General features: G+C 48.9%; 1 protein-coding gene across 1 annotated transcript in view; it reads right to left on the reverse strand.

Annotated features, from left to right (window-relative positions):
* Positions 1 to 262: 262 nt before the first annotated feature.
* SMYD2 (SET and MYND domain containing 2) overlaps positions 263 to 18,177 on the reverse strand; it is a gene marked incomplete at its 5' end in the record, with an annotated part of 30,957 nt that continues 13,042 nt past the window's right edge. Inside the window, 7 exons of the mRNA XM_029933371.1 lie at positions 263 to 712; positions 2,801 to 2,909; positions 5,079 to 5,253; positions 6,489 to 6,609; positions 7,602 to 7,712; positions 10,313 to 10,415; positions 13,041 to 13,108. Coding sequence (XP_029789231.1) covers positions 632 to 712; positions 2,801 to 2,909; positions 5,079 to 5,253; positions 6,489 to 6,609; positions 7,602 to 7,712; positions 10,313 to 10,415; positions 13,041 to 13,108 — 768 coding nt within the window. The remainder of the gene's footprint in view (positions 713 to 2,800; positions 2,910 to 5,078; positions 5,254 to 6,488; positions 6,610 to 7,601; positions 7,713 to 10,312; positions 10,416 to 13,040; positions 13,109 to 18,177) is intronic.

Below are 18,177 nucleotides of genomic sequence, written 5' to 3' on the forward strand. Positions count from 1 at the left end.
GGGGGGGTGGGAAGCCAAGAAAGCCATGCATGCAAGGTATGCCTTTATGCTTTATGCACCAAAGAGATTCCAGATACTAGACCCATGACTTAAGACAGACACATTCTCTCTCCCACCCAGGGGGCGGGGGGTGTACGCAGGTCACTTAATTGCTCCTTCTCTCTGTCCTCCACAGGCACTGATCCCTAAGTGGCCACCTGTCCCCCCATGCCCACTCCCACTGCCACTTTGAAATTCCCCCCCAGACAGAAAAAAAGACAAATTTTCAATACCATTATCTTGTTTATTCTCTTCATCATCCAGGTTTGTTCAGAACATTATAATAGGCATGAAGGGGACAAGAATAGCATTTTTTAGTTCAATCTGTCCAAAGTATATAATAATATTTGAAACCATGCCATTATCTCTTATGGGGGAAACAAAAGCATTCAAAATTATTTTGGTATTAAAATTAAAGATTAAGACCAATTTCCAGGGATGCCATGTGTGAGGTTAAGGACAGGAAGTGTTTTTCATTCCAATGATCTTACAGAAATGCGGGAGTGAGGCGTACAATTTGAATGAAATTTTCAAATCCTTGAAGGCTTCTGCACTAGCATTTAAATAAAAACTAACACGTAGGCGCGTAGTTTCAGTGGCTGTCAATTTCCTGTTTGATCTCAGAAATGTACGGATGGTCTTTGCCGTGAGCTACTTCCATTATTGCAATGGCCTAGGAAAGACGGAGACAGGGAAAGGGTTGAGAGCCTGAAGACAGCCCGCTCCCGCCCGCTCCCCTGGGCTCACTCAACCCAAGCTAAGCCTTCGCTGCTTCGAGGCACAGGGTACATCCTGGAGTCATGTTCTCTTCCAGAGTCTCACTTTTTTCTTCCCTTTTTTTTTTTTTAAACAGACAAGATTAGTGATAACCAACTAGTCACCGAGTCTGTACTGCTGAGTACAACATTCTACAACAGTTGAAGAAATGATATAGAGAAGTTGATCTCATGACATTAGCCTAGATCTTGCAGTAGAAAATGCCGTAGGGATAGAATTATTTGTGCTCAACCCAGTAAACGCGATGCCGGAACAGAAAAGGCCACTGTGAACTTCACATTGAACCTGTTTTGATTTTAGTTTACACGGCTCATCCCTAAGATGACTAAGTCGTTTCTCCCTTTCAAAAAGTGCATGTTTTCCTTGTAATACACATTCTTAAAAAAAAAAAAAAGAAACTTCAAAGTTGTTACAGGTTCCTTTGGAGGAAGCTGGAGAGAACATATTTAATACAGCGTCTTTATAGTGAGGTGATATAAACCAGAAGAGACGTCCGTGCCTCCGTCATTTCCCAGCTGGGTGACTTTGGGCCACTGCCTACCCCGCACCTCATTTTCCTCCTCTGCAAACTCAGAATGACGCCTCCCTCTGAGTTGTTAGCACACATTCAGTGTTCAGAACGGCCTCCGGCATAGAGGAAGTATATATCAAATGCTACCTGTAAGAATTTGTTTTGTATTCAACTCTATGACTCACAGATAGAAAAACTTCAATTATTGCCACTCTCCGAACAGGGAATTTTTGACAGCCCGTGACTCCGACAATCCTTTCTACTGTACCTAAATCTCAAACCAAAAGGAGGCAGGCCATAGAACAGCGTAAGCTTTTGGGACCTTGGGGAATGTCCTGTTTAAATGCTTCCACTATGTTCATTTCACAACTCAGGGTCCTTGCTCAGAGTGACTTTGCCATCCACTGACCTCCCCACACCGTGCAACTGTGACCTCACTGGTCCGCTCTCCCTCAGCCCACCAAGGCAACACGTCTGTTATCTTAGGAGAGAAATTCTATGGTTTACGAAACCGCAAAGTGGATGCTTAGCTCACAGTGCCTGGTGAGGCCTGGACCCTTCCATTTGGGATGTGGGACCAAATACCATCTTCCCAAGTTGTCTGCTAGGAAGATACGGGGAATCTGGCCCCAACTTTTACGGAAGTCAACGGACTGACCCAAAGATGACATGTCCTCAACTGTTAACTTCTCTGTAAAGAATGAGAATCGATATTCAGAATGGTGACTCAGCTACTGTGAGGTGGAAGGTCAGGGCCCGGCCCCCTGCCCCACCGGCAGTGCAGAGCCGTCAGACACCGAGGGGGCCCATACTGCCCGGGGTCCTGGCGTCCCCTGTGGGCTGGCCACAGCCCGGGCAGGTGGACCTAGGCTTTCAACTCAGGAAGACCCCAGTCTGAATGAAGGCCTCAGACTGGATCTCCATTTTTCTATCAGGAAAACCTCTGTCATTTTGGGGAGGATTAAAAGGGTCCCAACACCTAACTGGTACTGGAGAACCACTCCATGGGGGCTTTTCTGTACGCTTTAGAAACTGCAAATGCGCACTCGCACTCCTGAGGACCTCTCCATATCCAGCTGCCTTGATTTCCCCTCAGCCAGGCAGCACGAATCCAAATCCTGAAGGCAGACACCCGGACGATGCCCTCGCCAGTCTCCTGACCCATCCCGCGGCCTCTGTCCCCATCCAGGGCTTCATGCAGCCCAGCCCCCCAGACTCAGGCTGTGTCTAGAGTCACGGCCAGCCTCTCTCACTGTGAGCACCCCTTTCCCTGAGGGAGGCCCGGATGCGGACAAGGCAGGCTTAACTGTCCCCGACCTGCCTGAGCCCCCTGTCTCCCACGTCTCCGCCAGATGGGGGTCGAGAACTGGATGGTTCTCCGTGACTTCAGTCACTCAGCCCGGTCGGGCGCGAGAGCAGGAGACAAAGGGGCCTTGGGGCGCCGGCACCCCCCGCCTCACGTCACAGACGCACCTTCTTCAGGGCTTTCTCTCCAGCAGCCTTGTTTTCCAGGCCCATGTACAGCCGGCCCAGCTTCAGCCACATGGAGGCCACGTTGAGGGAGTACCGAGGGTAGTGTTTGCTGGAAGAGAGAGGAGGACGGGCCACCGTCAAAGGCTGCGAGCCCGGGACCCGCACCCACGGCAGCCGGCCCCAGCAAACTCTGGGCGGATGCTTGGATGGTTACGCCCTAGGCACACAGACACACTTCGTTTCATGCAAGCGTGTGTCTGTCTGAAACGCGACATCAAAACTGCAGGAGAACGCTGGAAACCCCACATGCGATCCCAGTCCCGGATTTCTGTTTCAGGTGCACTCAAAGCAGGGCACTGGGAAAACCTCTTTCAAAGTGACTCCCCTATTTGTGAGGACATTAGGCCCATCCCCTTGGATTAAAAAGAACACCTAAAAATATACACACACCCTTGGGTCTCAGGACCCCGACTTCCTGTCATGCTGTTATTATTTGCTTTAACAAGGCTGTCAGCCCTCTGAAGTCAGGAGAACACCTACTTCTTCTGGATTTGCTTTCTCTGTTGTCCAGCAGAGAACTTTAGCTACAGCAGGGGTTCTCTCTAGTTTTGTTTTCAAGAGCAGGGAACAGTTTTGGGGAGTGGGAGCTATTTTTTTTTAAGATTATTTACTTCTTTTGAGAGAAGGACTCCCAAGCATGCTCGGCACTGTTGGTGCAGAGCCCGATGTGGGGATCAATCTCACCAACTGCGAGATAATGACCTGAGCCAAGATCAAGAATTGGGGCCGCTCAACTGACTGAGCCACCGGTGCCCTGTTCTCTCTCTCTCTGGGTTTAACTGAAGGCTGACCGGTAGGGCCTGCCTAGGACAGAGCAGGAGGCAGCCCGTGGGTGGGACAGGAGGAGGGGAGAGAGAACGTGGGTGTGGGCAGGTGTTTATTTACAAACCCGTCGGTACAGCTCTATCCTCAACATCCATTCCTATGAGACGCCGCGTTCTATCTGTATTCCTGGGCGGGCAGTGCGCTGCCTGGAGGGGGTGCTGGTGCCGGCGGCCCCACAGAAGGCCAGCGCTGGCCTCCGGGACGGGCTCACCAAGCTAAGGAAACGTCTAGTAGAGCAAGGCCCAGCGGGGCGAGGGACCACAAGGCTAAGATTATCTCATTCATTCTCATTCTTTCTCTGTCATCCCGACCCTCCCTCCCTCTAGACTTCACAGAAGGCTGTGCACAGGAGACCAGAGGACTCTGTCACCCACCCCAGGAAGAAGACAGGCTGTGAAGACAGTCTGTGATACAGGGCAGATTTTAGGAGCTGGCTTCCCTTGAGCTCCCCCTGATGGCTAATCAGGGCAGCGCAAGGGAAGGGGATGGCAATAGAAATCCAGACACAAACTTTACAGTCCCCAAACCTTAGATGGTGAGGGAGAATTGAGGGCTTCTCGAATCCAGGAGAAACACCCGGGGTGCTTCTGGGGTACAGGGATTTCAGAGCTAATGCCTAGAGATTCTGGGCCACTCGGTCCTGGGGAGACCCTGCGAATGCACAATGTAACTGTGTTTAACAAATGCCCCACTGAAAAGATCTAGCCCTGAAATGCCTAATTGGAGCCAGAGAACACCAGCATGACCTCCATCTGTCACACACTCTAAGGTTTAAAACCCCCCAACAGGAAACTTTCCTGGGGCTGACATTCATTATTACTGTAAGTTAAAATCCAACTTGCTGTATTCAGAACTGGGGGGGGGGGGGGGGCGGTGAATAATGGCTAACCAGAGCCAACTCAGGGGTCCCAGCATCTCTCCGTTTGCAAACAGAGTAGCAATTTAAAAAAAACACACAAGAAGGGGATGGTGTGAGTAAGGATGGAAAAGCAGGGATGTGAGACCACCACCTACCAGCTAACACATGTGTTTGACCTGGAAGGCATGGGAGGGAAAAGAAACAATCCAGTGGCTAATTTTAATCCTGATCTGAATAAACTACTTTGGATACAGCTCCCTGGAGAGGCCCTGGGAGGGCTCTGGCCCCAGCACCCCCTTCCTAACCTCACCCCCACCGCCACAAGCGTTGTCCTGCAGACGGCGGAGGGAACAGGCCGGGCCTGATGGGGCAGCACCCTGCACCTGTGCCTCCGGGTGTGGGCGCAGCAGGAGAGAGCGGTTCTCGGCATGTTCCGACACGGCGCGGCCAGAAAGCCAAACAGCCCAGGCACACATTTCAAAGCACCAAATTCCATTCCCCGCCAAGGAAATCAGAAAGGGCTGCTGCCATCACCTGTAGGGCTTAATGATCTTCTGTCCGTAGCGCAGGGCTCCCTCCCAGTCCTGCGTGTACAAGCAGACGCCCATGGCCTGGTACATCATGTGTAGCATGTACACGTTGCTGTCCTCGAACACGGAGCTCATCTTCTCCTGGCTGAGCTCACAGATCTCTAGCAGCTCACTAGGCGGTGCTCTGGCGTCAAGGAAAGGACAGGCCGAGGCCTCTCGGCTGGGACACTTCCCAAGGTCGGGTTCAAGCGGTTACTCCGTCCACCCTATCCCCTGCCCTTGCCCTCTGCAAAAGTCAATTACAGAAAGCCAAGCAAAAGTGAAAGGCAATTATTTTTCCTTTAAAAATTTTTGTTTTAAGGTTTATTTTTGAGAGAGAGGGAGAAAGAGAGAGAGACAGAGTGTGAGTGGGGAGAGACAGAGAGAGAGAGGGAGACAGAATCTGAAGCAGGCTCCAGGCTCCGAGCTGTCAGCACAGGGCCTGACATGGGGCTCAAGCTCATGAACTGCGAGTTCATGACCTGAGCCAAAGTCGGACGCTTAACCCACTGAGCCACCCAGGCACCCTGGGAATTACCTTTTTCTTAAAGAAATGTATTTTTTCTTAAAGAAACGAACTTCAGTAAAAAACTGATAGACCTCAAATATCGAAAACAATTTGAAAACTTAATCACAGGGAATAGACCCTCAAGTCAGCTGTAAACCATGCTTAGGATCATAAATCTCAACTTCCTAGTTAAATTTAAACCTTTACCCAAGCTCAGCCCTTTGGCTGAAGCGTTTCTGAAGAAAAAGTCCCCACCATGGGAAGGTTCTCTTTGATGCTGAAGGGGAAAAAAAAAATGAAGGGGAAAAAAAAATGTGCCTTTCTCAATTTCCTCCACTGCTTATAGTTTTTCCCCCCAGTGTAAATATGATGCCTTTTCAACCCAAGAAAATGTAGAACGTAATGGTCAAGAATATGGATTATGGTAGTCAGCAGAGCTGGGGCAAAATCCTGGTGGGCTCTGTCCCGTGGGCAAATTACTTGCTGTCTAGGAGTCCGTTTCCATCTGCTACATGGCAATAGCAACACCGTGTGGGCGACTGGGCACAAGAATGCAGGCAGAGCCCTCCGCACTGTGCTCGCCCGTGACCCCCAACCGAGGGCCGCAAGGCACTCCTCCCCACAGCTTGGCACAGGAAGACCCTTCCACCACGCCCAGCTCCTGACCCAACTAGTGAAACGAGGAGAAAGAAGATGAACTCAACATCATCAAACTTGGACATCTGTGACGCCAAGTCCTGGGCGGTCAGTAATTCTTTCCACGTGTGCCGGGGGACAGTCTTCCCGCCCTTCCACCCGCCCTTCCTCCACCCCCGCCTCCCAGCCCTCCAGCACCCCTTGCAGGCGAAGGACAGTTGTCAAGGATATATTTGTAGTGCTTGGCCCTCCGGAACTCCTCGATGACGTTGCGTGCGTATCTGACCATATCACGGATGGTTTCTGCCTTCGGTGGATCGCTGAGCTTCCGGATTTCCACCTTGGCCTTATCCTGAGGGAAACGCCCACAAGTGCAAGGTGTTACCTCCAATGGAGACTACACTGATGGGGAAACCCCTCAAATAGTATACTTTGAGGCTTGCCCATCCTAAAGTTACAAAAGAATGGAAGAAAATCTGGCAGTGCATCTAAGGGAAACCTAGTACTCTGTTACGTTTTTACAAAAAAAAAAAAAATATATATATATATATATATATATATATATATATACACACACACATATATATATATATACATTAATTTTCTAGGGGTGCCAGGGTGCTCAGTCAGTTAAGCATCTGACTCTTGTTTTTGGGCTAGGTCATGATCTCACAGTTCGTGGGATCAAGCCCCACATCCAGCTCTGCACTGACAGCATGGAGCCTGCTTGGGATTCTCTGTCTCTCCCTCTCTCGCTGCCACTCCCCTGCTCGTGTACTCTCTTTTGCTTAAAATACATAAACATTTAAATATATATATATATATATATGTGTATACACACACACACACACACACACACACACACACACACACACACATATAAATTTTCTAGACAATCCTTATCCAGGCAGGACACTGAGAGTACATTTGTTATGGGCAGATATGTGTGTCCACACATCTATGAATCAAAAAAATAAGGAAGGTGGCATGGACAAAATAATATTGGCGAAGCCAGGGAAAATCTTCCTCATTCCTGTGAAGAGGTTAGAAAGCCTCTCGTGTGCTTTTTCCCTTCCCTGTCTTCTGAGCAGCCAGTTCTTTTCAAGCAACAGCCATTTGGCAAATCCTCCTCTTATTTGCAAGGTGAAATGGAAACGTTCTCATCAGCTGTGAGATCAGGTTTGAACACAGACCTGGTGTAACTAGCTTCCTTCTAGCCGCCTTAGCAAGATGGGTGAAAAATACCGTAAGAGGAGACACCCCGAGTCAGACAGGACCCCGGACCGGCAGCGAGGCCCTGAGATGCAGGGTAGGGTCGGCACCTTCACCCGATGGGGGGCCTACCTTGTCTTTGGTGGTGCACTCCCGACACTGGCAGGTGAAGAAGTAGGAATCTCTTAACCGGTCATTCCTGTCTTCGGTGGGGTACAGGAGGTCAATGTAGCTGGTGAAAACCTGAGGGGGGTCCAAAAAGTGGGCAACGCAGCCTGCGACAGGTTAACCCACTCCCCATCCTGCCCGTGGCTCTGCAGACACTTACGGGGACAAGCACTGAGCAAGCCACAACTTGGGACGTGTTCTTCCCTTCAGCCCACTGAGTTCTTTAACGTCAGCAGTCCCCTAGTGCGGCCCGCCTCCTTGAGACAGAGAGAAGGGGCTCTCTTCCCACCTTCTAGGGGATCCAGGAGCTCCCCAACCAGGAAACTGGAGGGTTGAAAGCCTCCCCACATCTTCCTCCCCAAAGAGAGCGAGCCGTGGGCTTGTCCCAGCAAGCGCAGGATGCCAACATGTGTTGGGCAAAGGCCCTGCTGGGCAAAGACTCTACTCAACCTTGAGATTGGCCCTGGCCTTTCTTTATCGTCTTCTCTCCCGCAGCCTGGGCTGGCCCGGATGCGCCACTGGGTGGAGGGGAAGCATGGACACACAATACTGACAGATTTCCCTTCCAGTGGCTGGCAATGGGATGAGACACTGGGGCCAGCAGGTGGGACAGTCAGCACCAAGAGGACACAGCCTCCTGGCCGCCAGCATGCTGCCACCGACCCAGCTGGGTCAGAGAACTTGGAGAAGTCTTGCCTCTGGGCTCGGTGGGTTCTCCTGTCCTTGCTCTTTTCGAATGGGGTCTATAACCAGGGCATGGAGCATATGGAGAAGACGGGCATTTAACTGTCCATTATCTACTCACTGGGACGGCACTCGCGGCTCATCCCACACCATCAGGCAAATGTCTGACTGAACAGATGGATGTCGCAGAGCCGTCCGTGTGCCAGTAACCTCAGGCACAGGCGGGCACTTGCACGGGGCTGGGTGCTTGCAGGCGCCGCCAAGCCAAGCTCTCCGCGGCCCAAAGGGCAGCACTGGAGGCCCTGCAGCTCATCTGTCACCCTCTTTGAAGGGCAAGTCTCCCCCAAGGCTGTGACTTCCCCAAAGCGGGGTTACTGCATTTCAGATCTGTCAGGGCACAGAGGGCAAACCTACAACAGGAGCCAGCCCTGCCCGCCTCGGTTCTTTGAAATGACCCAGAGCCGCCTCGATTCTTTGAAATGACGGATGGACATGAGACGCAACAAACATCAGGGCCCAGAAGGTGGCGACAGAGGCCGCTCAGTGTCGCGGCTCAAGCCCAGAAGGAGCCCTGGCTAGGTGACTGCTCGCTCAGTCTCCAGCGGGCCTGTGGGAGCACTGGGGCCTGGGGGCTCACCCACGGGCCGAGATTGTGTGTTTTAACAAAAGAGGATCAGGGTAGTCGCAAGACATCTAGAAGCCAAGGTGCCCCAACCAAAACTTCATCATAAATGAAGCGAACAACAGGAAGTCTAATCTGTGCCCTGGACTTCAGGTCCTAGTTCGGCTGTGGGCTGGTTAACTTTCAGAGAAGCCAAGACCTCTATCATTTGGCACACTGATCACGGTCCTTAAAATGTAAGGAATATCCAGACATGCACCTTAAAACGGCTGACCACTACACTGAAACTGACTTTTAAGGGTGTTGATTACAAATCCACGAGTCCTCGCTGGGGATTTTACTATTCGCTGAAGGACACAAAGCATGTATCTAACAATCTGTGGAGCAGCCTTGTGGAGGTGAGGCGTCTTAGCAGGCAGGCATGGAGGCAGTGCATGGAAAAGGAGAGAGAATCGCTGCACAGGTGGACCGAACACGTGGTTTTCCCACGTCCCTGAGTCAACCTCAGGTACCTCTCGGCCACAGACAGCCTCTACCTGCCCTGTAAATGTGTACAAACCACCACCTGAATTGCATTCCTCAAAAATGGTCTCTCTGGAGTTCGGGTATGGAACTGATGGGCTGTGAAATGCTGATGCGTCATTTGGAGTTTTAACTCTTTAGCTAATTACTGGTCGGCTGCTTCTTTTCTCGTTAGATAGCAATGGTGTTGAATTTTGGAAGGGAGAAATTTACTAACTGAAAAAGAAAAAGCTCAAGCTCAATTATTTGGTAAAATAAATACAGAGACTCTCAGGGCACCTGGTGGCTCAGTCAGTTAAGCGTCTGACTTGATTTTGGCTCAGGTCATAATCTCACAGTTCGTGGGTTTGAGCCCCATGTTGGGCTCTGTGCTGACAGTGCTGAGCCCGTTTGGGATTCTCTCTCTCCCTCTCTCTGTCCGTCCCCAGTTCATACTTGCTCTCTCTCTCTCAAGATAAATAAAAAAAATTTTTAAATAAATAAGAGAAATATAGAGATTCTGAAGAAGTTCCAAAATTTCATTTTGGTCATTTGGGTAATCTCCTTTCTCTGTACCTCTCTTCAATGCTATGTAAGGAATTTACCTCGAATTTATACTCTCCTGTTTTTTTCTTAGCCATATATAGAAATGGTGAGCACCAAACTGGAAGGCGAAAGTGTGGGAGTCCAAGCCATAGGTCACAGATCTGATCACTAATTCTGGAGGGCCTGACAGTGGAAACACAGTGTCTGCCTGAACCATTCACAGCCAATCTCCTCCAGGGAGGCCACTCTGATTTTTCCACACCACCTTTTAACACAGCTGGGTGAAGCACACAGCCGCAGCCCCCAGGGGCCACGCACTCACCTCCTCTCCCGGGCTGATTTCCTGTACAGCTCGAACTTCTGCCAGCGTCCCCTTGTAGGTCACAATGACATTGGGGCAACAACTATGATTCATCAATGCGACGCTGTCAATCAGAAAAGAAAACCCAATTTTCTCAAGAAGGCAGACAGACTGTTCAGGTAAATCCCTGGCTATTTACTCATTAAGTTGCAGGAACTGGACCTTGGTAGGATATTTAAAAAAACCAACACAAACCTAACAGTTGGCCATCGTGTTCTAAGAGGCTGTTTTTCTGCGTGTTATTTATAATCAATATAATCAAACCTGACATCTTTAACAGTATTGAAAAGCAAAATTCACAATTCCAAATAGTGGTATCTCGGCCAAAAATAAAACACATGTTAACAATCACAGCAGCAGCAACACATCCCAGGAACAGTCCTTCCCAGTGGGGGAAGGACTCCACACCAGGTCCACACAGCAAGCCCGCCGGCGAGCACGGCACACGACAAAACGGTTGCCACTGCCAAGCTTTTTCTATTAGTGGATGATTCCTAACAGGTTTTCCTCGGCTGTGGAGAAGCTGCCCCTGTGGGAGACGCCAGCTTCCTCGGGAGGGCCTGCGGTGTCCGGAGAGGCCCTGGGATGCCTCTCTGTGTCTCTCTCTGCACCTCAATTTCCTCATCTGGAAAATTGGGACATTACTGCTCCTGCTGCTCGCTGTCTGCTTTTCAGGGACGGAGAGGACAGAGAGATTCGCCTATGCGAGGGGCTTTGAGCTTTCTGATTATATCAAGGTCAAAGTTCTGAGAACAGAAATTTCTAAACTACAGGGAAAAAGTGCTTGATCTCTGAAAATGCTGCCTTTGAAATCACAATGCCGATATGATTTCAGCCCAAAGGGATTTTTCCCCCAATTAAAACTGCCTGGAAACTGGGGCTCTGTGGGCACTCACATCCATATGTATCTTTGCTCTGGTGGCCAGTGTCACTCGCCCGAACCCTCGGCAACCAGAAGCCCTCTCCTGTTTGCCCCAGGACAAATGGGCCCAGAGCTGGGAGGCCCGACAAGGATGAGCGGCCCCAGGTTTGCTGTGCCCGAGAGGGAGTGGCCTTCCACCTGCCTCTAGAGGCCTGCGTGAGCCCGTGCGTGGCCGGCCTCAGGCCTGGGGCGACGCGTCTTGTCCTTAGCGAGGGCCACCTCCGCCATGCATCACAGCCCACCGGGCTCACTGACAAGTGGCGTGCAGGCGATTGGGCCCTGGGAAATCCAATAAACACATGTACTGGAAGTTTTTATGAAAAGAAAAGCAGCTTTCTAGAATCTTCTGTAGAAGAACTATTCATTCATTTCAAGCCTGACTCCTGGGTATCTTTTTAAGGAAGGGGAGGGAAATTCACATGAGGCAAACATGCATGCTGCCGGTGGGATCATTCTCTTGCTGTCACTGGGAAGGGCAAACCCTCAAACACCCCTCTTAACCTTGCTTAGTCTTAAAACACGGAAAGGAGAGACATTCCAGAGCTGCCTCCAAGGCTGAAGTTGTGTGTAAGAGCCTTCCAAAGAGGATCTCGGGGCCTTTTCCCCAAGAGCAGAAGTCCAAAAGGGCTTCTCCCCCAAGCGCCTGCTTCCTCACTATCAGAATTCACACTGCAGATGCCACCATTTTGGGCGCAAGGACACTGTTAGGGAAATCGACTTTTTGCTTCGCGGTCAGGAACGCCTACAGCAGCTGCTCAGGCCTGTTCACCTGCTTCTCTATCCTTCAGACCCATCTGACGCGCAGGTTGGGGCAATGACACGCTGACGCACCAGGAGTTCCCACGTCACCCGTGGCTAAGTGCGTGGGTGCCGCCTTTAACATCTGCAACCCAAAGCCAAAGGCTCCTGCAGTATATATTAAGCAATACCACCAGCCCACAGGGTGGATTAACTCAGGGATGCAGGAGAGGCCTCGGCCTCAGCTGGCCATCTTCATTCCCAGGGCCCAAGCAAGGGTCCTCGGGGAGGCCCAGGCTGTCTGGGGAGGGGCTGGCTCTTCGTGGACTGAGGCTGGGATAAGGGGGGGCGGTGCCTGCTCCATCTGTGAGCTGAGGACTTGCTTTCAGGGAACTGGAGCATTCTGAGAAAACCCACTCCATCAGACGCACGGGGCAAAGCCATTTTTGGCAAATCCATTACAGTTAGAACTATAAAGATCTCCATCTGTCAACTGGCCAGCCTTTCTTGAATTACTTGAGCGTCCCCGAAGTGAAGAAGAATCCTACCGCTCTTTGAAATTGTCCAAGTTCACTGCTTCCGCACATCCTCCTTCCCAAACTGTGCTGCTTCTACACTAGTATTTTTCAGAAAGAACAGATGGAAACAGTCTCTGCATTAGCCTATGGCAATCCTTGCTTGGCAATTAGTGTTTCACTTTGAGTGTAAGAAGCCCAAAGATTTCCAGAACCAAAGATATGCAAAAAGCAAATTTCCCAGCGGGGCACGGGCTTTTCCTTCCATGCACACTACAGAATATTCTTTAATAACAGCTCCCTACCTAGCAGGACTTAACAAGCAACTGTTCTCTTAACTGCTGCCTTTGGATCCCTAAGTGTATGGGAAATATTTTGAAACCTGGCAGAATTAAAAAGGTGTTTTAATTCACTTGGAGTTTCATGTCTGCCACATGCAGTTAGGGAGGTTATTTTTTAAAAAATCTAATTAGTGTTAAATAAGTAAAAGGAAGTGAAGTCAGACTCAGCTTACTCAGGAAAAATTGCTGATCCCAAATGAGAAAGTTCTTCATCTTCAATTGTGAAGCCATTACAGTTAACCTGCAACAAAAGGGGGAGAAAGAAACAGATGAGCTAAAGCTTCTCTTTGGATAGAAATCATTTCTTTAAATGTGACCTTTTACAAACCAACGGGGATGATGTTCCAGTTGAGTGATGTAAAAACCTTTCTTTTGGCCAAGGTATCCTTGGTCAAACAAAACGGACCCACTGATCTCCTGTGTACACAAACACAGGCAGAAGTGTCAGCAATGAAGCATCCTCAGTGTAGCCAATCTACCGGCCTACGCACAGTGGCCCAAGGATACCACAAGGGGTCCAAGGACCGAGGCTTGCACATTTGCATGGGAACTAGGATATCTGGAGTCTAATCCCAATTATGCCACAGATCGGCTACGTGACCTTGAGATCATCAGGGAGTCCCTCTGTCCTTGATTTCCTCCGTTAAGGAAGAAGTCATGGGGGTGTAACGGACAGCACAGGGAATACAGTCAATAATATTGTATTAGCTTTGTAAGGTGACAGATGGCAACCACACTTAGAGCAGGGACCATTTCTCAATGTATACGAAAGTTGAATGACTATGTTGTACAACTAAAGCTAATATAATATTGTATGTCAGTTACACACCAATAAATAACACGTTAAAAAAAAAAAAGAAGTCATTTAATCCAGTACCTATCCCATTAGGTGAAGTGGTAAATATGAAAGCCCTTCCACAGGTGATCTAACTGCTGTCCATCCCCTCCAGAAGCAGAGGGGCCAAGGGCCTGAGGTCAAAGAATGGAGACCTTCCTTTCACATCTCAGCCCAAATCAACCACTGGCAACCTTCTCAACCCTTAAAGAGAAATGTTACGTTGAAAAAAATACCAAGAGCAACTCTCACCATTGTGGAAGTCTAACCTGGAGCTAGAAAGCTAAATATGAGGAATGCACACCCCCAAGTTGGTGTTGTTCCAGAAATTCATTCTCTCCACTGACATTCATGGAGAACGTGTGCTGGGCACTATGCACACAGGACGAACTGGCCATCGTCTGTGCCCTCGAGGCACGCCCAGTCCACTGGGAGACCATTCAGCGAATGTTTTTCGTGTGTATCTACAATTTCAGAGCTGGAAGGGGGGACCCAGTCTTTTTACTTTTCAAATGATGAATCTGAAGTGGGAGGAGCAGTGACTTGCCCAGAGCGAGTGGCAGAGGCCAAGACCCCTGCTCTTCCCCAGCGGCCGTGAAGGCTGAGAGCCACGGCACGCCGCGCGAGTTCACCCCACGGGCTGGAACCATGCTCTTCCCTATTGGAGACGGTGCACGGGCGTGTTTCAGGCCAGTGGACGGGCTTTGTATTTTTATTTACTTATTTATTTTTGAAAGACTGAGAGAGACAGATCATGAGCAGGGGAGGGTCAGAGAGAGAGGGACACACAGAATTGGAAGCAGGCTCCAGGCTCTGAGCTGCCAGCACAGAGCCCGACGCGGGGCTCGAACCCACGAACTGTGAGATCATGACCTGAGCCGAAGTCGGACGCTCAACCGACTGAGCCACCCAGGCGTCCCTGGACGGGCTTCTGAAAACCAGCCTCCCCTGGCACTTACTGTGGGCCAGGCCCTGTGCCCAGTGCTGCAGCTTTCCCCTCTCAGAAATGTGCCACACTACTCTGACATAACCCACTTCACAGGTGTGGGCACTGAGGCTCAGGAAGAAGGAATGATTAAGAACTTGTTCAGGGTCATGTATGTAGTGAGTGGCAGGACAGGAATCAGACTTTCAGGCAGCAAAATTCTCTGAAACACAAGAGTTTCACACTATAACATTTTCTTCTAAAATCGTTCTGATCTATGACTATTAATATGGCAATTTTACATAGAAGGCCAATGTCAAGGCTTGGAAATCTCAGCACCTACAGAAGTAAAGGCTATGATGGGTCTTACTTGCAGGTCTTACGGTAAGTTCAACATATTCACAAACAGCATTTACAAAAAGAGCTCCCTGCAGGTTAGGAGAACAACAGACAGGCTTCGAAGTCCTGAGGCGTTGGGCATTTCTATGTACGAAACTTAACATAGTAACTTTTGTGCTAACTTCAAGTACCCCAGCCTATTCTGTCATCAGGACATTAATCGATAACCAATGACCAACAACTAACAGTAGGTAAGAGTAAACTGGACTTTTCATTCATTCAACAAAACGGACTGGGGCATGAACTCCATGTCCTGCACCATCGTAGGTCCTAAACCATCCACAGTCTCAGACCAGGTAGTAACAGGCCTCAGCAGTGTCTGCAGAACGACAAAATAAGAACTGAGCGACAATTTTTCAAAACAGATGGAGGGGCAGACAGCTCTAACTCCAAAGGGTGGGAGACTCGCTTCTTTGCCTCTTAATCTCTTCCTCTGCACGGAGCTCAGCTGGACCAGCCTAGGACTCCAACTTCCTTCCGGCTTGAATGTTCTGACCACTGGTCGCTTGATTCCACCCCCCCCCCCGCTGCCCTACCCCTCCTCTCATTGTGCAAGAGTGAGTGCGTGTCTTCACGGGCAAAGGCGCCCGTGTGCACAGTGTCCTCACTGGCCCTTCCTGGGAGGCGGTGACGGAGTGTAAGCCAAGCTGCGTAGCGATTTCCCTGCCAGCTTTCCCTCCCTTCTGAAACATCCCTGGGGAAGAAAAGTGAACTTGCATGTTAAGAAAGATGCATGGGCCACTGTCCTTTTTTTCAAGTCAAATCAGGCGTAGGTACTTTGCTAAAGCTATTCTCATAATTAGCATTTAGACTAGATGTAGGCCACACACCCAAAATACATTTCCCAGCCATGCATGTGTTCCCAGTGATTAAAATGCACCTCCGTGCTGTCGGAGGAGCGCAGTCACCTCCTGCTGCCAGCTGCTGCTGGGCCACAGGCTAACCCACACCTCCCCCAGCAGAGCAGAGAGGAGAGGGCTCAGGCTGGAACAGTGCACACGCAGCCTGAGGCTGGGAGGCAGGACCAGAGGCGCGCACGGCGCTGAACAGCACTTTTCAGTTTTGCTTTAGGGTTTCCTTTGGGGATACGAAATGGCCCTATCCAAATTTATACAGGAAAAAATGTGTGTGTGTGCGTGTGTGTGGGTGTGTGCACACGTGCACTCACACATTAAAATGGATATTATGATTTGATAAATATAGTCTAAAAAGGAATTGATTATCTCAGTTATATATGTGTGTGTGAATATATGTATGCGTGTTATGTATAGATGTATATGTGTGTGTGTGTGTGTGTGTGTGTGTGTATACACACACACATCTGTATCTCCTGGATTTTCTGAGTCAGTCCAAACTTCAGAGATCCTGAGTCATTTTCACCACAAATATACTCCTGCTTGTGAGATCAAGGGCCTTGGTTTCTAGTTCTGAAAATATGGTCCCATATCTACTACATCAACACAGAGAAAGCCTATCAGCATATGCATTACTGTGTTGGAGGAAAAGTTATCTTTTTTTCACAGCTCAAGTGAAGATACACTATATTCATTTCGTCTCACCTACGTTCTCATATACCCATGCCTCCTCTAGTCCAAAAAAAGTCATGTATTTGTTAAAAAAAAATGGAAAATTAGTCAATTCCTCAACTTCCCATTGTCACCCAAACCCACTGTCTTAGGACACTTAGGAAAGCGTATTGTAAAGTCAGGATAATATGAAAATCAGGAATGTCTACTTTAATACTCATGACTGGAATCCATTTTTTCTTTTAAAAAGAACAGCATATTTGTTTCTGATGCTGACAGTCACAAAATGGAAACATATCTATATAGCATAACATCCATCAAGGAATTCATCCAACTGGTAGCAGTGATTCTCATGGGGGTTCTCATGGAAAAGTAATAAAGACTCCATTCATTCTCTATATGTGTAATTTTTGAAATGGAAGAATTATGGGTGCTTTTTAATCTTTCTTTTCTTTTTAGTATTTTCTTGTTACACAAACTCAATGTAAAAAATTCAGAAAATTAACCAATAAAAAAAGCAAAAATGTTCTACAATTCAGATTACTATGAGCTTCTACTTTATCTTCATTTAGCATATGTATATTTTCATATTGTACACAATTTGTACCCTATTTTTACACTTCCTGCTGTAATGTTTCCTTATCTTCAGACATTTGTTGAAATACAAGTTATAAAGGCTATATAACCTTCCATCATAAAGCTATGCCATACTTTACGGACCAAATTCCTATACTGTTGGCCATTTATAGTATTTCCTTTTTGTGTTCCTTTTCCTTTTTTTCTTTTTTCAATTTTTTCAATTTTAAAAAGAACCCCACAACAGACAATTTGCGTGTCAATTACTATTCATAATCCCTGATTACTTTCTTAGGACAGATTCCTAGAAACGGAATTGCCTGGCCAAAGGGTGCATTTGGTGATGCTTCCTCTGTTGTAAGACAAGGTCTTCTGTGGAGCTAGAGACTGAAGGTTCTGGCAGGAGAATGTTGCTATTTCCCCCCACAGAGCAGGTTTTTGGTATTTCTCTCTCTGGGAGGGTCACTCACCAACTACGTGTTGGGCTTGTAGGGCAAGACTCAGAAAAGGGACAGAAACCTGATCGCAAGTCGCGCCAGACGGAACCACCCTTGCATGAGAGAAGGATCGATACAGCCAGAGCACGCCTGGCCAGAGAGCGACCACTGCGCCTTCGGCACCTGTCCCCACCATGCCTGTGCCCCACAGCCTGTCCACGCGGCTGGCTTCCAGCGCCTCCGCCACTTCGAAGCTGCTCTTGTCTGGAAATCTCTCTAAGCTCTTAATGAGATCTGATTTGGGGAACCCTAGACTTCTCTAAAGGTTTCTTAGCCACCATCAGTAAAGACTTCCTGTACCTAGACTCACTCGGACCCCTCCCCATGGTGCCTGTCCTCCCTAGGGCCATCTTGAGAGGACCTTCCTCTCAAGGATGTCTGGATTTGCCTGTGCTTTATCAACACAGTGTTGGTAACAGTAAAAAACACTCCTGTCAGAATGGAAGGTTTAAGAGAAGAAAAGTCATATTTTAATGTGGGAACCTCAAATGGTCTTTTCCTTTCAGGGGCTCCTGGGTGGCTCAGCTGGTTAAGCATCTAGCTTCGGCTCAG

The sequence above is a fragment of the Suricata suricatta genome, chromosome 3 (assembly GCF_006229205.1).
Source record: "Suricata suricatta isolate VVHF042 chromosome 3, meerkat_22Aug2017_6uvM2_HiC, whole genome shotgun sequence".
NCBI classification, from domain to species: domain Eukaryota; kingdom Metazoa; phylum Chordata; class Mammalia; order Carnivora; family Herpestidae; genus Suricata; species Suricata suricatta.